We start from the raw sequence: 18,967 nt of genomic DNA, 5'->3' as shown, positions 1-18,967 counted from the left end.
GCTGTCATACAAAGACTTGTGGAAAGTATGCCCCGGAGGGTCCACGCTGTAATTACCTCTCGTGGAGACTCTACCAACTATTGATTTTGAATAAAGTTAGTTTTTCTTTTCTATCACAGGTGTCCAAATACTTATTGGTAGTCAGTGTATACCCCTTATCTTAATACGCGGAAGGGATCCTTTATTCACTGGGACAGAATATGGAAACGTAAATTTGAAATTAGGAGCCCTTTAAAAAAATAAAACACCTCCTGAAAAAGAGCTGGGATCATCCTCAACATTGATATATTCAAAATCTAAATCAAACTAATGTTTAAGATAAAATAACACGCTGAACAAATATTAATTTAGAAGTCAACCAACAAAAATAAGCATTATATTTGCAAATTTTCACAGGACTAGTTTCGATGGTTTTACCGAACCATTTGCGCTTTAACTGCTGAGGATGATGGTTCGGTAAAACCATCGAAACTAGTCCTGTGAAAATTTGCAAATGTAACGCTGATTTTTGTCGGTTGACTTCTAAATCAATTAAAACTAATGTTGTTTTTCGCCTAGTTTTAAATGATTGGTCAAAATCGAAAACAAGCTGTTAGACAACCTTTTTTCTGATTTTAGGTAAATTTTATAATCTATTTTGAAGACTGTACTTCAGTTATCGAAAAATCGATAACACTTATCGATATTATTCGACTTTACTTCAGTTTAAAAATTATTCGATTATATTAACCGACTGCTGATTACAATACGCCATGTATTTTCTATTTTTCGTATACAAACGGACGGGACTTCGGCAATGCAATAACAATATCCGAATGATAACATTAATTGCGATCACATTAAGAGGTATAAGTCTACTGTATGGGGTACCCATATCAATTTTGAAGGTGCATTTCTACATATTTTGTATCAAAATACACTTTTTATTAATCAAAGGAACCATTTTAAAATTTGGAAAAATTACAGACATAGCACATTTTTTAAAAATTCACATTTTCTCCAAAAGAAATTTTTCTGATGAAGAATAAAATTTGTGGTTAATATAAAAGAAAACTTATATTTTTCCCACCTTCTCAAGTTACATTTTGTTATTAGTTATCCACAATAAGCGCATATTTCCTTTAAAAATAATTTTGCATTTCTTTCCGAACATGGGTTAAATTATACTTTTGCATGCTTGCGGAAAAGTTGATACACGGAATTTGAAAGATGATACAAATTAATTATAAAAAGTACCTATTTGATACATAACTTACACAATATAGTATGTTCCTACCTAATAAGAGTCTCGGCAAATAGCATACTATTTATTTCTTAACTTCATATACAAAAACTGCATATGAAACAGGTTTTTCAAGTGGTTAGAATATTTTGTCAGATTTATTAGTAAAAGGAAAATGCCCGATTTTTGTATAACTTCACTGCTGTTATTAACATTTTTAATGCACACAAATTTCCATATGCTAATTTAATAGATCAAACACTAAAAGTACCATACCAAACACCCTAATAAATTAAACCACCCTCATGAAATCTAGTAGTAATAATGACAACTAAATTAGTTTTTACATTCCACGTTTATGGAATGGCCGATTAAAATTGGCATCTATGATGTGGACAGAAAAGTAAAATGAAGTATAACTTGTAGAGACATTAGGTACTTTTTTTGGGGGGGGGGAACCGGAGAGATGAAAAATTAGCAAGCGCCTTCGCCGGGAATCGAACTACGGACCTCTGGAATACCTGCCCAGCGTGCAGAACCACTACACCTAACATGCTAGAAAGAAATACCTAATATACTCCCCTTTTTAAAGGGCGACTGGGGTTTTTAGCTCAATCGCCAAATCCTAGGTCTGGAGAAACCTCATCCAACACCCTTTTTGTTCGGGCGCCACTGTAGAGACATTAGGTATTTTTTTGGAAAAGCCGGAGAGATGAAAAATTAACAACCGCCTTCGCCGGGAATCGAACCACGGACCTCTAGAATACCGCCCCAGCGTGCAGAACTACTACACCACAAAGGCAAGCTAGAAAGAAATACTTTATAAACTTAAATACTTTTGACAAGATAGTGAATAAAATTTGGGATACGGATTTTGAACACTAAACAGAACAGAAACATTGCTAGATCAAAAGTAGGATAGTTTGTAGAAAATGATTATAAGGGTATTTTTTTTTTTTTTTTTTTTCATCTTCTAAGTTTTATTCTGAATTTTTTAATCAGTGTACATAACTGAGAAATAGCAGCAATATTTTATAAGGCTATTTATTTCATAAAATTAGACATAGAAACAAAAATAACAAATTTTATGATTTATACACATTATATACACAGCAGAGAATTTTTTTAAATGTATAATGATCTACATAATAAATTCATAAGCAACAGAAAGGGATAGTTATTAATATGATATACAGCATACAACTTGCATGAATTTCTTTTAAATCCTTTTCAAGACAGAAATCTGTTTAGCAAATTATGATAAATGCAACAATAAACATTAAAACGTAAACACATCAATATTTCAGATACTAACGTCACACAAATACTTGTTTTGTGTTCAGTTCCTCAAAATCCAAATGTGATAGCTATTATTTCCTTACGACATGACACTAGAAATTATTTTGCATGAATAAATAAAAAGTCACGAAAAAAAAAATGCTTTGAAAGACATGAAAATAAAATAAAATGTTTGCACAAATGTAGTTATCAAAGTTAATTAACAATTTGTTATTATAAGTTAATCAGTAAATATAATCTTCTGCAATCAACACTGCCATACACTTACACTATCAATTTAACATAAAAATACACATACTTCTCAATATTCCGTATACTTTTATAAGAGCTGTAAAATGTATACGATGCGCTCTAGAACGTGAAATACTTTACATTTAAATTATGAAAGAAGCATTTTGAGTCTTAATTTTAAATCAAATATCAAATGATTCTTTTACATTTAATACTATGTTAATAAACTGACTTCATAAATTATTGAATTCAAATCAAATTAAAAACTTCTGCAAGCATCATCATTTGCTTAATTAATATAACTTTTAATACATCAATATGCACAAAATTATTTTTAAAAGCAAGCAGGTGAAAAAATGTGATTATAGAGTTTCATAAAATGCAAAATAAAAAAATATCAATTAATTTCATATTTTATATTAAATCATATCTATTAAAATTTATTTTCTAATATGTTATACCACATTTCATTGTCTATTTCTTTTCCTAGCTGTTTAGCACCCAGTTCTGAAAATTTAAAAAATGTTCATGCAATTTTCCTCTCCTCAATGGTTCAGAGAAAGAGCTCCCTTAAATATTAAAATGGATTTGTATATGTAATGATTGTTTTTGTCTTACTAACAAAGGTAAAGCCTCGCAACTACCAAAATTCCGTTTCCTTTCTAACTGCTGAACTTTATGCCAGCCTAATACAAGAACCGACACAGCACAGCAAAGCAAATACGAACTGACATTCAGTCAATGATTTTGATGAGTCAGCGTCATATTCACTTTCTCTAATTATTTATTGTTGATTTCAGGCTCAAGCAATACCAAAGACAGAGAATCGGCAACATGTTACAGGGAAATAGAAATGAATATATCTAACTAAATAATGTAATGCTAATATTATATGTATTCTTAATGGAATGTTGGTTTCTTTTAAGGAATTAATACTCTGATAGTTAATTGCAGTTATCCATGATTACTGTGTTATATTCTTTTTGTATCAGCGTCCTTCCGGAATTAAATTATTCGCAAAATATTATTCTCTCGATTTTCGGGCTATAAAATTAGTAACGAATAAAAAATAGAAAAATATGCGAGAAAACACGACATATTTTAAAGAATTAACGTTAAAGTTTCATATAAGACTTATCTATACATACCTTTAGGATTTACTCACTCTTTTTCCCATGAAGTATCAAAATCTATTTTTGCGAAATTCTACAAACAATCCATTTAATGAATTAACACATTCCCTATTCATTTCTTTTTGCAGACACTTTTAATAATAATTTCTTCCTCGGCTGCTTTCTATTTTATTACTTTGAACTGCTTCAGCATTTATTGTATTTAATGTTGCAGTTGGAGTCACTATGTTTATGAATTAGACTTTTCCTCCATTTAATCATAATTTTGATCTTGCTATTTTCTAACACTTTGTTCATTAAGACATTCTCATTTTATTATATTCAAACGAGAATAACAATATTTCTTAGTTCGCACCTGTCATACTTTGAATAAATACTATGCTATTTTACTCTTGTTTTTGCTCATATTATGACCATTTTTATGAATCTTCCAGTTTTCACATTAAATTGTATTACTTTCACATTAAATTGTATTCTTCTTTAATTTATATATAAATGTTAATTACATGTAATTATTTTTAAGTTACTGACTCAGCTTTACCTTTTAAATGTGTAATACACACTTAATAGGTCAGTAAAAGTTGAAATAATAGCACATTTATATATAATTAATAACAACAGACAAAGTTTAATTCTTCTATTCAGTGGACACAGTAATTTAAAAAATAAATCTGCATATATAAAATCCCATGGCCAGAGTTATAACTGGAGTTTTCTTATTCATTTACGATTAACTGTCAGCGATTTCCAGCCTTTTTTAATCTACACAGTTAATTAAACACTCATAACCTCAGAAAATAGATCTGTATTTTTAATTATTGTATTTATTTATTATTATAAGAATTCTCACCTAATGGTCTTACTATCATCTATAAGACCACGTAGAACACACACATTTGAGACTAACCCACGATGCAACATCCAAGATTAACACACCATATGCTTCTATGCATAGGTACTCTATTTTCGTAACAGTAAATGCTGATTCACACAAATATGACTCTGAAAATGGAAATATATTTTTATTGCAACGTTTTGTATCCCGGAGTGCTAACATGATACTTAAAGCCTCAAGGAGGATACTAGAGCATAGAAATTTTATACTCAAATTAAAACCTTTTGAGAGGTCTGATAATAAAGTTGAAGTAATTCAAATTTGCTACCAAGTTTGGTTGCATTTTAATGATATCACGTGAGATACATAAAAATGAGGAAATACTTCGTAGAATGTGAAAGGAAGTATTTTATAAGCAACACATTTAGGTGTTGACAATTTGGTAGTCTGTCTCAATAAAATGCATTTAATCACTTCATGGTAAATATACTATACGATTTCTTACATAGCGTTTATTAATAAAATAAAATGCATATTTAAATTTGAAAATTTTATGGCATACTAATAGAGAAACCCTGAAATAAGCACTAACTGAGAAAAATTTTCATATAAATCCACATTTTAATTCAATAATTTTTCAAATAACATTTTAATTTCCTAAAACAATTTAATACATATATTTTATTCTGCTTCTGTTTAGCAAGAAAAATATGCTATAAGTCTTTGAGCATGATAATATTTACATAAAGTAATAATATAAATAAGTATTATTGAACAGGTTATTGACTCAACTTATTAAATGAAAATATAGTGATTCAATATAAGTGGTTCAAAAAGAAACATTTTCATTATTGGTTTCCATAATTTAAAAAAAATGCAGCCCTTAAAATAATCTTGAAAAAGACTATTCAGCAGTATATGGGTTGAATTTACAATAGTATCACATTTTATTGTTAGCAAAGATGACAATTATTTGTCATCAGTTATAAAATAAATATGTAATTTTCACATTTCAGAGGTAAACAAAGGAATATAGCCTTCTATTAAATACCATTAAAAAGCCAAATAAACAAAAATACTACAAAAAGAAAAATATTTATGATAACAAAATAATATAACAACAGTATGCTCAAAATCATATACTAAAAATACTTCAATACAGAATCACATATATTTTAGATAATAAAGCTTTACATAAAAAAGGAAGAAACATTTTTCTTTGGTATATATCACAAAAGGAAAATGCAAATAATGAAAAATAAAGCATGACTAGAAAATCAGTATAAAAAGGAATGTAGCTTCATAAAATACAATGAGAAGCTTACAAGTACATTGGTAATGAAGATAACAGTTTATCAGGAACTGACATTCTAAGAATTTGAGAATAACAAAACTTAAGATTAAAATCATTTTTATAAGTATTACAATTTCAATAACTTGAATAGATAAAGGCAATACTATAACAACATGAAATTTTAAGTCAAAAGATCCAGTTCCCCTTTCAATAGGGATGACACTCAAAGTAATAAAGAAATATAATTTATTTTTTAACATAATCAAATAATGGTATGGAATACCACTAATAGTCATTTTCCTAAAATGACAAAAATAAACATAGGTGGTCATATTAAGGAAGTGTCACAACATTTAAATTCCACAAAAAAAATTGATTTTATATTCCTTAAAAGTCATGTAAGTCAGAGTCAGAGTAATAAATTACAAATATTGTAAGTAAAAATAATAAAGAAATTTGACTAGAATTCTGTCAAGATACTTGAAAATAAAATACCTTCATTATAAGATAACATGAAACATTAAAATAAATTTTGATAAGAATATATCTGCATCTTGATTGATCAAATCACTACTCTTTGATCATCCACTACCAGCCCTATAAGCTCTGTCTTAAGCATAATCAATCTTCAATTCAAAGACACTTTTTAATTAATTAACCTATTCTGTTAATGGGATTGATAGTAGCAACAGATTACAGCTAAAAGCACTTTTATATATATGTTATGACCTGAAGTAAATAATGGAATAAAGAAGTATACAATCAAACCTGTTTTTGTGCCTGGGATAGAGATTATATATATATATATATATATAGTATATATAAATATTCAGAAACATCATAAGTAGCTATAAAATACATTATTTGCAACATATAAAAAACCCTTTTATGTGGTAAATAGGGACTGCATAAAAAATCCAACATAGGAAAAACTCACAACGCAGCTAGAAATTGGTTTTATAAACAAAGAAAAAATTAATTTACATATGGGAACAGTTTAAAATATTTTATTTGCTTAGATATTAAATATTATATAAATTACAAAATGCACATACAGTGTACTCTTGATCATATGGGCTAATGCTAGGGAAGCAGGTCATGGAAAATTGAAAAATACGGATTACCCAAGCTATCAATTTTCATGCATATGGTATGTGTTTATTTTTGTATAAAAAAATCAGTAATTTTATTTTATTTTTGAAAGCATTTAAATATTTGCCAAATTTTGCTGCATGTTTTTTGAAGTGCTATTTTATCTTAGTATTCGAATTCCCTTCGGGCAACGAATTTCAACAAAGTTTCAACAAAAATCTTTGCAGTTTCAGGACTAGTGTAATTGTATGTAATTGTAAGTATCTTCTTTGCTTGTATTTTAAGTATCACTCTCTGCCTCTGCTTTTCTTTTCACATTTGAAATGACATCCGTGTCACTCAAGCACATGGAAGAACCTTTTCTCATGATGGAACAAATGTTATTGGTTTTACTTGCGACCAGGTTTTTGCTGCTCCATATTGACATCCAATACAGTCAACATTTTTCAGAATTTCAATAAATCATCGTCTTCCTCAGCAAAAGTTATGAGAAGACGAGGTAATAATTGAAACTAAACCTAAAGACACACTTCAGCTGTTTTTAGAACATGCTAGGACATGAACATGTTTGTTTTTAACACACTCATGCACATAGCATTGGTGTGTGTGCATGGGTGCCACGACGCATGAATAATCTGCACCCAGATAATCAAGAGTACATTGTGCTGCCTCGTATTCATTCAGAGTTGACATTTTTGGTGACATAATGTAGTTGGCAATCAGTTTTTGTAACAGTTGTCTGGTTAGATGCTTGTACATATAGTATGTCATGGAGGGTTGGCACCACAGCATGTGCAACAGCTGCAGCTGCATAGGGTGACAGAATTTAAGGGTGGTGAAATTTGTAAAATTTAGAGATTTATTGGGTGGCAGATTCTAAGAATCGAAATAATTGCATCAAGCGTCAAACAGCCTAGCGCAGGAATTGATGTTGTGGTAACTAAAAATGCAATATCGAAGTTCATTCTAGAATTTTAAATTTCTTTCAGAATCGGTACTGATTGCAAGAAAATGGCCTTCCAATTTTTTCAAAATATGAAGCCTTGCATAAATGTTATTTCCAGTCATAGAATCGGTACATTTTTGCTTTTTAGAGCATGTACATATAAAGATCGTTATGAAAACCCGTAAGGACCTCTCTAAAACCGTTGGTGATAGAATATGAACATACTTTTTGCAGTGTGACGAAGCAATATCAAGTACGCCTTCTGTTGTTTCTTTTTAAATTACATGTTATTTTGACACTACTAGTCATATGTTGCTTTCTTTTTATATTACTTTTCACTCACATTATGCAATTTCATGAACTTTTATATACCTTACAAAAATGATACAAAAAAAAAAAAAAGAGCACAAAAGAACAGGTTTGAGTGTAACAGAATAAATTTATGGCATATGCTACAGGCTTGACAATTCTAATTAATTTTAAGAAATCATAAACTTCAAGCTGTTCTGCAGAATTCATCCTTTTCTAAAGAAATTCTCAATTAGTATTCCCTCTTCAATACTTAAGAAAAATTCATACTAACCTCATTTATGTTTAAAAAAATAAAAACATTATAATTCAATCAATAAAATGCATTCTAAGACAGTCATCATATTCATAAAATGAAATATATAAATAGCATCATAGAAAGTCAAACTTTTTTTTTTTTCCTAAATTTATTTCACAGCCAATCGAACTTTAATTTGTCTTACCTAAATTAGCAAATTATGATAAGAGTATAGACATTTTTTAAGTCTTACGAACAACAGTATATTGATTGTTTCAGCAGCCGTGACTATAAACTGATTAAGTCTTTGGCTTAGCTGTAAGTAATCTACTTCTTATGTATCATTTGGAGATGATAGATGAGATTTAAGAAAAATTCTTTATGACAGCATTGCCCAGTTTTCAGTCAATAACACACTCACTAGTGGTGACCAGCTCTGAGCTAATATGTAAGTTAAATAGTATGTGAGAACATTAGTCACATATTTTTAAAAATTATGAATAGTACTTTTGCTTTCATTTTCCCATTTAATCATAATAGGTGATTTATGACTTAAATCAAAGAGCAAAATTATTTTATGTCTTCAATCAAAAAGCAAGAAATAGAACCACACTGATTAAGTACATGAAAAAAGTATTAATAGAAAATCACACACAGATTATTTTAACTCAGTAAACTGGCAAATTTGCTTTAGCATTAATCCCAATAAAAAGAGAAACCCCAATAAAATGCACAAAGAATAAGAAAGCAAACCACCACAAGAGGAAAAAGGAATTATGCTTTGAATCATTATGATCTAAACTGAAAAAAATCTTTTCAAAAGTAATGCTAAATAAAAAGCTACATTTTAGATTTACTAATGTTGAGAATAAGAATGCAGATATCAAAGCAATTTAGCTTGGCTTTCATCAAATAATTTTTAATTACATAAATTAAAGAATAAAGATTTAATGCAAACTTGTTCTGTGAAAATAGCATAGCAATGGGGAATATCAGCACATATAAATCAACATGAAAATTTACAAAATATATTCATTGAAAATTTAAATTTTTAATGAAAATTATTTCATTAATTATACTTTTAAGACATCTCTTATGTTTTCAGAACTCATCCGAACAATTTATTTCATTGATTTTTTTTAATGAAAAATGTGACAAATGCAAATTCTTATCATTAATCCAATTCTATTTTAATTGAAACATTAATATAATTATATAAAATTTATATATATATATATATATATGAACAGATATAATATTAAATTATGAGACAAATAGAAACAAAATTTGACATAAAGCTTTATATAAATAAGCAAGGTGTTTTAAATAAACTTTACATATAGATAAACAATATGCTTTAAATAAATTTTATAAAAATAATATTTATTTAATTAATGATTTTTACATAAAAATTATTCCCAATTCCTACTTTTCAGAAGCAATTGCTTCATTCCCACTAAGAATGCAAACATGTTATGAAAATTATGGCATTTAAAATGTAACATTAAATTATTATTCACAGAAAAATATCAAAGAAAAAATATTAATCGCATGAAGAGTTTATTCTCTACTAAGCATTTCTAAAGAAGCAAACGCATCAATAAAATACAATGCTGGAAATACTTTTTTAAATGCTCTGTAGAAAATGAAAAATGAAATATACTGCAATTTCTATAAGGAAATTATCTCATGAACACAAGAAAATTTTAAAATAAATGCTTTAAATATAACTAAAAATTTGAAATATTCATTAAGTAACAATATTTATAATAACATAAAAAATCCATGAAAAATTTCATCATTAAAGAAAACAGAAGATTAGACTGACACACAATAATAAAGACAGAAGCATTCGAGTGATTCAATATATAAAATTTAAAATATTACACTATAATTATACAGTTTTTCTGAGGAAGGAAGCATAAGCATTTGTAAGAGAATATATGAATGGAATGTGCTACAAAACCAAGACATGAGGTCCCTGAATAAAACCTGAGGACTAATATATAGAAGAAAGCAAAATAATATATATCTTAGGAATAAATTATAATAATGGTATGAAAATAACTATAAAACAAACTTTTCAAAGTAGTTCCTAGAAAAATTGCTGAATATTTTCCTATAGAATATTTTACTTTATTAACTGCATCTGCTTTAGTGCCAGTGCATATTAAGCAACAACAGCATGCAGTGATGCAAGAATATGTGCATATGGATATAGACATATACATATACATTAAGGTATGTTTATTTATATTGCAATAGTTGTACACAAATTTGAATACACTTTATGTTCAAACATGCAACAATCAATGAACAAAAATATCTGGACTATATTCTCCATACATTAACATGGATATATAACACAAGATGTGAAAACAAAACATATTTAACAAACAATACATGCAAATGCCAATTTAGGAAGGGAAAAAGGGGGACTGCTTGATTTAAAATGTGTACAATAGTTTCGATTTTAATCCTGAAAATATTTTCATTTGAAAGTCAAGACTTCCTATATTTATATGTAACAATGTACTGATAAAAGGTTTCATTCATAAAAAGGAGAAAAAAAATTAAGTGTGGGAAATTTGAAATTGCATGCTAATTAGCTAAAATTACTATTATAGCACCTTTTAAAAATTTATCCTCTGAATACCATATTTATCATAGGTATCTTTTTTCAAGTACATATTAATAAACCAGAGAAATCTGAAAATATATCAAAAGAATTATCAATATACTTTTGAATACTCAGCATTAGTAGAACGTATTTGCATTAAGAAAACATGAAACTCAACAGAATCTGATTTAGGATATATATGGTGTTTCAGTCAACATTTACAGAAAGTTCCACTTAATAGAATTAAGGCAAGAAACCCACTTTATGCTGTTAAATATGGAATTAAATTTAAGTATTATTAGATGAGGAAATACCATAACAGAATTTAATGCATGCTTTATAATTTAAAACTTAATTTAGACCAGAATATATTAATGGAATTTAAAAGCTTGGCAATTTTTTTAGCAATAATTGTAGTTTATATGAAGAACAATAAGTAGCAAAATGTTCAATAAATAAAATATTGATGATGTTATATATTTTAGATGAATCATTGTTAATATTATTCAATCATACTATTTTTATATTTTATTATCATATTAAAAAGTAATTAAAACTGTAATTCACATTTAGTTAAAATACTTCACTAAAAGAAAAAAGTACACCTGAAATTATGAAATACTTTTATTGTTAGAAAATAATACTTATGACTAGATTAAGCTTATAGCATTCTTAAAGTATCAAACGGTTAAAAGTTTCTTTAAAAAATCCACAAACATAACAGGGTACGCGATGATACCAGTTAAATAAATATTTAAAACCTAATGACACAACTTGAAATTATAAATATAATTGCGAACTCATAATGCACTTTATTCAACAATGTTTACCTCCTTGCATTAAGTAAAGGACTTATCGAAATAACGAACAATTTTGGGATCACATTTCAAAGGAAATATCCCTTTTAACCTTTTGACTATTTTTCTGCATAATGTCTGTATTATACAGACATATATATACATACACACACCCATGCCTTATACCTGACCTAAAAGTCTTCATCTGGCATTTTTTTTTTTTACAATCCTTGGTTGCAGTCATATACTTTGAACTACAGAAGTGTTTTAAATGATGAAAATATATTGGCAATGACAAATAAAAAAAATGAATTTTGGAAAAAAAATAAAAATCTAACTTTTAATGCAGTCTCCTGATCCCTATAGTATACATTTTATACGTTTGCTGTTATTTTGCCCCACTAGAGAATTCCAATGCACCAGATGGGCTCAAATAATAATGAGCAAATATCTACTGTGTTGTACTTATATAATGCATACACATAAGAAAAATTTAAAGAAATTAACTAAGCAGTGTATTCAAGTTTCTTATTTTCTTTCAATAAATAAATAACTTTATTAAGTGGAACCAACTGTATATATAGAGTAAGTTCATTTTATACATTTTAAAAAAGATGAAGCATTTCTCCCATTCATGATGAAATAATAAATATTTATAATTATTCAAACAATAATGACCGAAATGGAATGATATTTTTGGTCTCTTAAGAGCTCACATACACTTTGGCAATTACAGTAATATCCAAGAAAATAGCTACTGTCACAAATCCCATGAAAATAGATGATGTTTAACAAGCATGTCTCTAACTCCCTCCTTAAGTGGTTGAGAAGGTTCTTTTTTCAAAGGCAGTTCCCACTCAGGATTCAAATTAAAAGCAAACTGAGCTAAAAGCCTGTGGGAAGAAAAAAATCAATTAATTACCACATAGGAAATAAATTAAATAGAAAAAATAAAAGATTTTCATTAGTATATATATATACAAGATTTTCATTATATATATACGTAATAATAAAATTCAAAGTCAAAAATACACTTAAAATTCTAACTGTATGCTCTTTTCATTTTTAATGGTGACGGTCTCTTATTTGAAAGTACGTGGAATTAAATGCACAGCCCCGTAGTTAGTCAAGTTGTTTTTCCCGCCTTTTCTACACGTACAGTTTTAGAATGTTCTAGAGATATTTAAAGCGAACTGGAATGGCTGACGTCATTTCTTGGAAGCTCCGCCTTTCCAGAGGCTATAAAAGGACTCGCAAAAGAAGATCGGGGTCTTTTCTTTAATGTAACGATGCAGTAAACTTCATACAAAAAATTATTAGTAATTTTTTTTATATTTACTCCGGAGATCTTAATTTTTGTAACTGCTATTTTCTCCTGAAATATAATACACGGATCCTGTTTTTTAAACTTATCATCTGATGATTTAAGCTATGATTACATCTATGATTCTTCACCAGTCTATTTATTCCAGACAAAAGCTGGTACATCACATATATATAAATCAAAACAAATATAAAGGATGTTTGTAAATAGTTTCAACATAATCAGAGAAGTGATTTTTTAGAAAGTATTTCCTCATGTAATTTCCTCCCTTTTTTTCCTAATTTTACATGGATGAATAAATCTCAAAATTTAGGGCAGCTTTTTATCAGAATGCACTGAAGAAAATGAAAATTTTTAAAAATTTCAGAACCTAGTGATAAAAGGCTGGGGGTGGGTAATATACAAGGAAATATTGTACTCATTTCAATGAACAATATTTCCTATGGAATCTAGCATTACACTCTTTTGACACCATGTATTCCTTGCATGGTGTCAAAAGACTGTAAATTCAAATCACTTCTAACAAGCATTAAGTCATCACTTCGATGCCATTTCTGCTTTGTCAGAGAAGTAGCATATTTTTAGAACATCACCACCAGATTACCAGTTAAAAGCAGCAGTTAGCATTGATAGTTGTAGTTGACTGGTTCACTAAGATTAAATAAAAGTACAAAACAATTCCAAAGTCAAAAATACACTTAATACTGTACTTTGAAATACACTTACTTAATACTGTACTTAATACGAAAAAATACACTTGATACTGTACTTTGAAAGCGTTTGATTCTTAGTGCTTCATATTATTACTATGACAACATTATAGGAAACAACTTCTTGAAGATTCTGTAAAATTACTCATACAGGTAACTGGCAAAAAAATTATTTTTTAAACTACTGAAAGTTCAACTTGGTTATTTAACTTTCTGATTTTCAATTCCGGTCATTAAACTTTAACTTTTCTAATACTCTGAGTGGAATGTGCCCCAAGATTTCATAGTAAATATTACTCATTTTGATGGATGCTATAAATATTGCTATCTTTTTTCTTTCATTTAAAAAATTTGCAAATGCCTTGTATGAAGGCATTGATTCACAATCAAGAATATTTATTCTAATATAATGATGGTGATGTAATAAGCAGTCATAAATACAGTCAATATAAATATTACACAAGAATTTTCCTAGTATACTGAATTTTAAAATAAATCACAAACACATCAAGTTAAACTTATGATGGTCATACATTAATTTTACATGGGCTGATAAGTTTTACAGCAATAAAAAAAGAGCTATTTATATTCCTCCATGTGCATTAAAATTATATACATCACAAATATCTGTCCTTATCTGGAAGCACTGGCTTGCTTTAGTACTGCATGGGGTAGGGGAAGAGAATATAAATGGAGAAATCTAGAACACAAATACCAAAATTTAAAAACTTCAGCTGAAGCTCTACTGTATACTAAATGGAATCTTTTAAAAATTAAATGATTGATTATATCAATAATCATTTGCAAAATATCAGATGATAAACAGCGTGATCAAAAATAAATTATTTTACAGTCTAATTAAAAGAGTGATTTTATGCTACATTGGACGCTTTCTTTTTATGCTCTCTTCATCAAATTGCTACAAAAGAACATACTTGAATTCTCTCCGTTACTCCATAAATATGCTTTACCAAAAGAATGCTTCTTTGTAAAAACTAGCTCACTATTTTGTACCAAAACAAGACTTGAATTTAACCAGCTCACTTTTATTAGATACCCAATTCAAGAAAAAACTATAATTGGATACAACAGTTTCTTTGATTACTCAAAAAGAGATAAAGCTTTATATATATATATATATATAAAGAAGACAAAGAGGGTTAAATTATAAAATTCAAGAATGTCATTTTAGATATTATCTATCTATCCATCAATAGATTTCTTTCAATTGATTAACTGTATTAAAGCTCATGCATTAATAATTACTCAAAACTAAGAGTATTTAATATTGTTCTTGAATATGTAATATTAGTTATTCTTAAAAATCCAATACATGTTCTTAAATACTTAACATTAGTCATTAACTAAATTTCTTTTAATTCTTGTATTTCATTACACTACCTAAACTTTTATTATTCACTACATAAACCTTTCATGTTCTGGTAAACCACATCACATAGAACTATATAGTTCAAGTATATATTTCTGAAGAGAATATAAATAAATTTTAACAATTACGAAAAGACATTTCCTCTACAAAAATACCTAGACAAAACCTAGACTTTTTGAAAAAAATACCTAGACAGATAGTTTAATTTTATCAGTTACAAAAAGACATTTTATCTACAAAACATAATTTTTTTGAAAAAAAAAAAAAAATACCTGGACAGATCATTTACAAATGCACATTCACTCAAATGGTAACAAATAAAATACAATTAAACTTTTTCTTCATCAACAGGGAAATTATTTATGAAATTAGACAACGTTAATTCAGAAAATAACTATTTTCATAGTATTAAATTTTTTTATGTTTTTTTAGTAAAGAATAACCTCTATATATAAATATGAAATTTTTCAGCACTTTTCTTTTTTGAAATTATATTTTTATGATGGCCAGAAGTAAATTTTTTCTAAGGCTTCCACTACATATCAGCAGTGAAATAAGAATTTGTGGAAAAGACTTTAAAAGGAGTTGGATGATTACTTAGAGCATAGTCTTTTATTTTGGAAAATAAAATATATTTATTTCAAAGAAAGCCATAAAAAAGAAATTTATCCATTTGAACATTTTTTAAAATTTATTTCCAGTTCACAAAAGCCTTTAAAATTTGTCCCTACTAAAATACAGAAAAGCATATACATAAAATTCAGATGCAAATCTAGAATTAAAACAATTAAGAACAAGAGATTAAAATACTATAGCATCTGAATAAAGAACTTTTCATTTGAATAGAGAACAAGGCAAGACAAAGAAAATTGTGATTCCACCCATGAAGATGGAATGGCTGAGAAGACACTCAAAGCTGTCGAAAGTTAAAATCCAGATCAGGGGCAGAAGCAGCCAAGCAGTCATGCAATACTGAATCAAAGGTAAGCTGCTAAATTGTCAAAACCTTTATTCCAGACTTATATGATTTTGAAGACTGCAAATAAAAACTTTTTTGCTGCACCAACCACTGCCTCTTTATCAAGTATGCCACAATGAGATAGAATCTGCTATAGAATGATTCTCTTTTGGGAATGAGATAAATATTTGAGTAATAATTGGTATTCATAAACTTTTAGTAATTTAATTGATTTATCTAGATTGACTATGGCTTGTAAGGCAAGAGGGGAATCTGAAAGGACAACAAACTTGAGAAATCTGAATCTATGTTTTAGAGAAAAAAAAGATGTCTGAATGGCCTCAGCCTTGCCCCCAAAAGGTTGTACTTTAAAAATTAAAACTAAATAATAGGAGAAAGCAGAGCTAAAAATATTAGCACGCTTTGCACTCATTACCAGGAATACAGCCATCCATACAAATACCCTGCCATTCATTATTTGGGTAACAGTCTTCAATCATTTCCATCACTGAGGAAAAAAAAATTCTGGGCTCTTCATAACAGGTTTTGTAAACATTTTGCAAGTTGTAAATAAAGTGGAGGTCACCCACCCCCAGTGGATTCCTGCTACTGGTTTAACTACTTGCAAATGATTATTTACCCTTGATTTCGCTTCTTCTATGTGTGAATTTCATGACATTTTTCTGTTCAAGATGACTCTCATTAAAAGTTTGACACTGAGGCATGGGGGTGTTATTATATGACAGCTCAGACTGTCACTTATGAGTATTAAAATGGAATACAGACTAATTCAGAAAGAGAAATATGGATTTATTAAATTGTTCAATGAATATAATATTAATATTATTTGCGCTCTGGAGACTAACAAAACAGATGCAGATTTAGCAAGATTCATTTTAACATTAATATTCCAGAAAAAAAGAAGAAAGGTTGCAAGTTATACTTTACTTGAAGAAGAAACTAACATCAAACTTTAAAATAATAAAATCAATGGAGTGCTTCCTAAGATAAGATCCATTTGAACATAAGATCTGGAATTCCTTAAAGTTAGTTACAACTTTTTGAGTTTGAATACCATTAACAAGAAATCTGCCTTTTCCAATGGCATGGAGAAGGATTCTTAGTTAAGTGTCTCAGTGCAGCAAATCCAAAGGAGGGGAAGAGTATTCTATTGATTTTACTTAGTTTCATTTTTTAACTGAAATACAAAATTCTTTTTTCTTTCTTTAAAATTAATTTTAATGGCATACAGTAATTCTAACTTTACCAGTACTGTGTAGTAAAAATGACGATTAGTTTGCTTTACTGAATTTTATATCTTTCTCTTAGAAATAAGGGAAGCAAAGCTTTTCCTTATGCAGTGTATAAAACATCTGCTTCTTCTATTTTGATCGTGAATTCTGCAAGCATTCATTACATAGGTTAGTAATTACATAATAAAATGACAAAATACAAAAGTTGAAACATCTTTTTATTTCTGAACTGTCAGCCAGAAAACTTCACCTTTAGTGTAAATTGCACACCTGATCCATTTTTTTTTTTTTTTTTTTTTTTTTTTTTTTTTTTTTTAAGTTTCCTACTAAATTTTTCTTTTACAAATATGACCTTGCATCAATTATAGCCATAGCTAAATGACTTAATTGAGGAGATAATCATGGAAATTTGTGTTTGAATATATTCACAAATTTTGAACACGAATAGAAATGCTTGATTTTAGTTCATTATCAGAGAAGTAGAAATGAAATTTTTAATCCATAGAGAATGTATAAAAAAAGTTAGATTTTACTTTTAAAAAACTCTGCAATTGTAATGATGAAACTACTTATTTCTCTTCTTAATAAAAAACAAATGCCCACTCCCACTAAATGTATTAAATTAGATTTAACATTCAGAAAACAACTAATAGTTGACATTTGTGTATTTTAAATAGAATTTAAATATTGTAAATATTTTCTATGTTTTTAAATTTATAATTTTTCTGGATTTCTTTTCTGAATTGTTGTGAAGATTTGATTTAATAAAACCCTTTTCCAACTACAAGATGAAGATACTAATTATAATTTATCACACTGCTTATATGTATAGGATGCAGGATATTGAACATGTTACATAAAATATAACCAAAATACAAAAGACTCTGAAAATTATAATATTATTATTCATATAAAATTTTAATGTATAAGATAAAAAATTTTAAAATGTTACCTAAGTTCACATTTAATTTGTACCCAACCAGGGCTGTTGATAAAGGACCATGGATGATACCATTTCTGTACAACAGGAATGCAGGAGCACAGGACTTCAAACCACAAATGAAGGACTTGCTCACTAAAATGAAAACATTACATACAATATTCCTTTTTAATATTTATAATTACAAAAAATTTAATACAATATGACCATTAAGAAGAAAAGTAATACATGCTTTTTACTAATAATTGCATTAATTTTCAAATAATTATTAACAAATAATAAAAATAACAAACAGTTTAATTCTATTACAGTGCAATTTACTCAAGGTATTTCTGATGCAAACAGATAACTTGCAACATTCTTGGTTAAATGAAGT

General features: G+C 28.0%; 1 protein-coding gene across 1 annotated transcript in view; it reads right to left on the bottom strand.

The window, feature by feature from the left end:
• Nucleotides 1-2,248: 2,248 nt before the first annotated feature.
• LOC118185382 (small G protein signaling modulator 3 homolog) overlaps nucleotides 2,249-18,967 on the bottom strand; it is a 53,711-nt gene continuing 36,992 nt past the window's right edge. Inside the window, exons 18-19 of the mRNA XM_085821064.1 lie at nucleotides 18,604-18,726; nucleotides 2,249-12,909 (exon numbers count right to left, since the gene is read on the bottom strand). Of these exons, the coding sequence (XP_085677190.1) occupies nucleotides 12,777-12,909; nucleotides 18,604-18,726 (256 nt within the window). The 3' untranslated portion in view covers nucleotides 2,249-12,776. The remainder of the gene's footprint in view (nucleotides 12,910-18,603; nucleotides 18,727-18,967) is intronic.

This window comes from Stegodyphus dumicola, chromosome 7, assembly GCF_044657685.1.
Source record: "Stegodyphus dumicola isolate Sdum_Otavi_A_Nest chromosome 7, ASM4465768v1".
Taxonomy (NCBI): Eukaryota; Metazoa; Arthropoda; class Arachnida; order Araneae; family Eresidae; genus Stegodyphus; species Stegodyphus dumicola.
The sequence above is the reverse complement of the archived record's forward strand: the minus strand, read 5'-3'. Positions and strand labels throughout refer to the sequence as shown.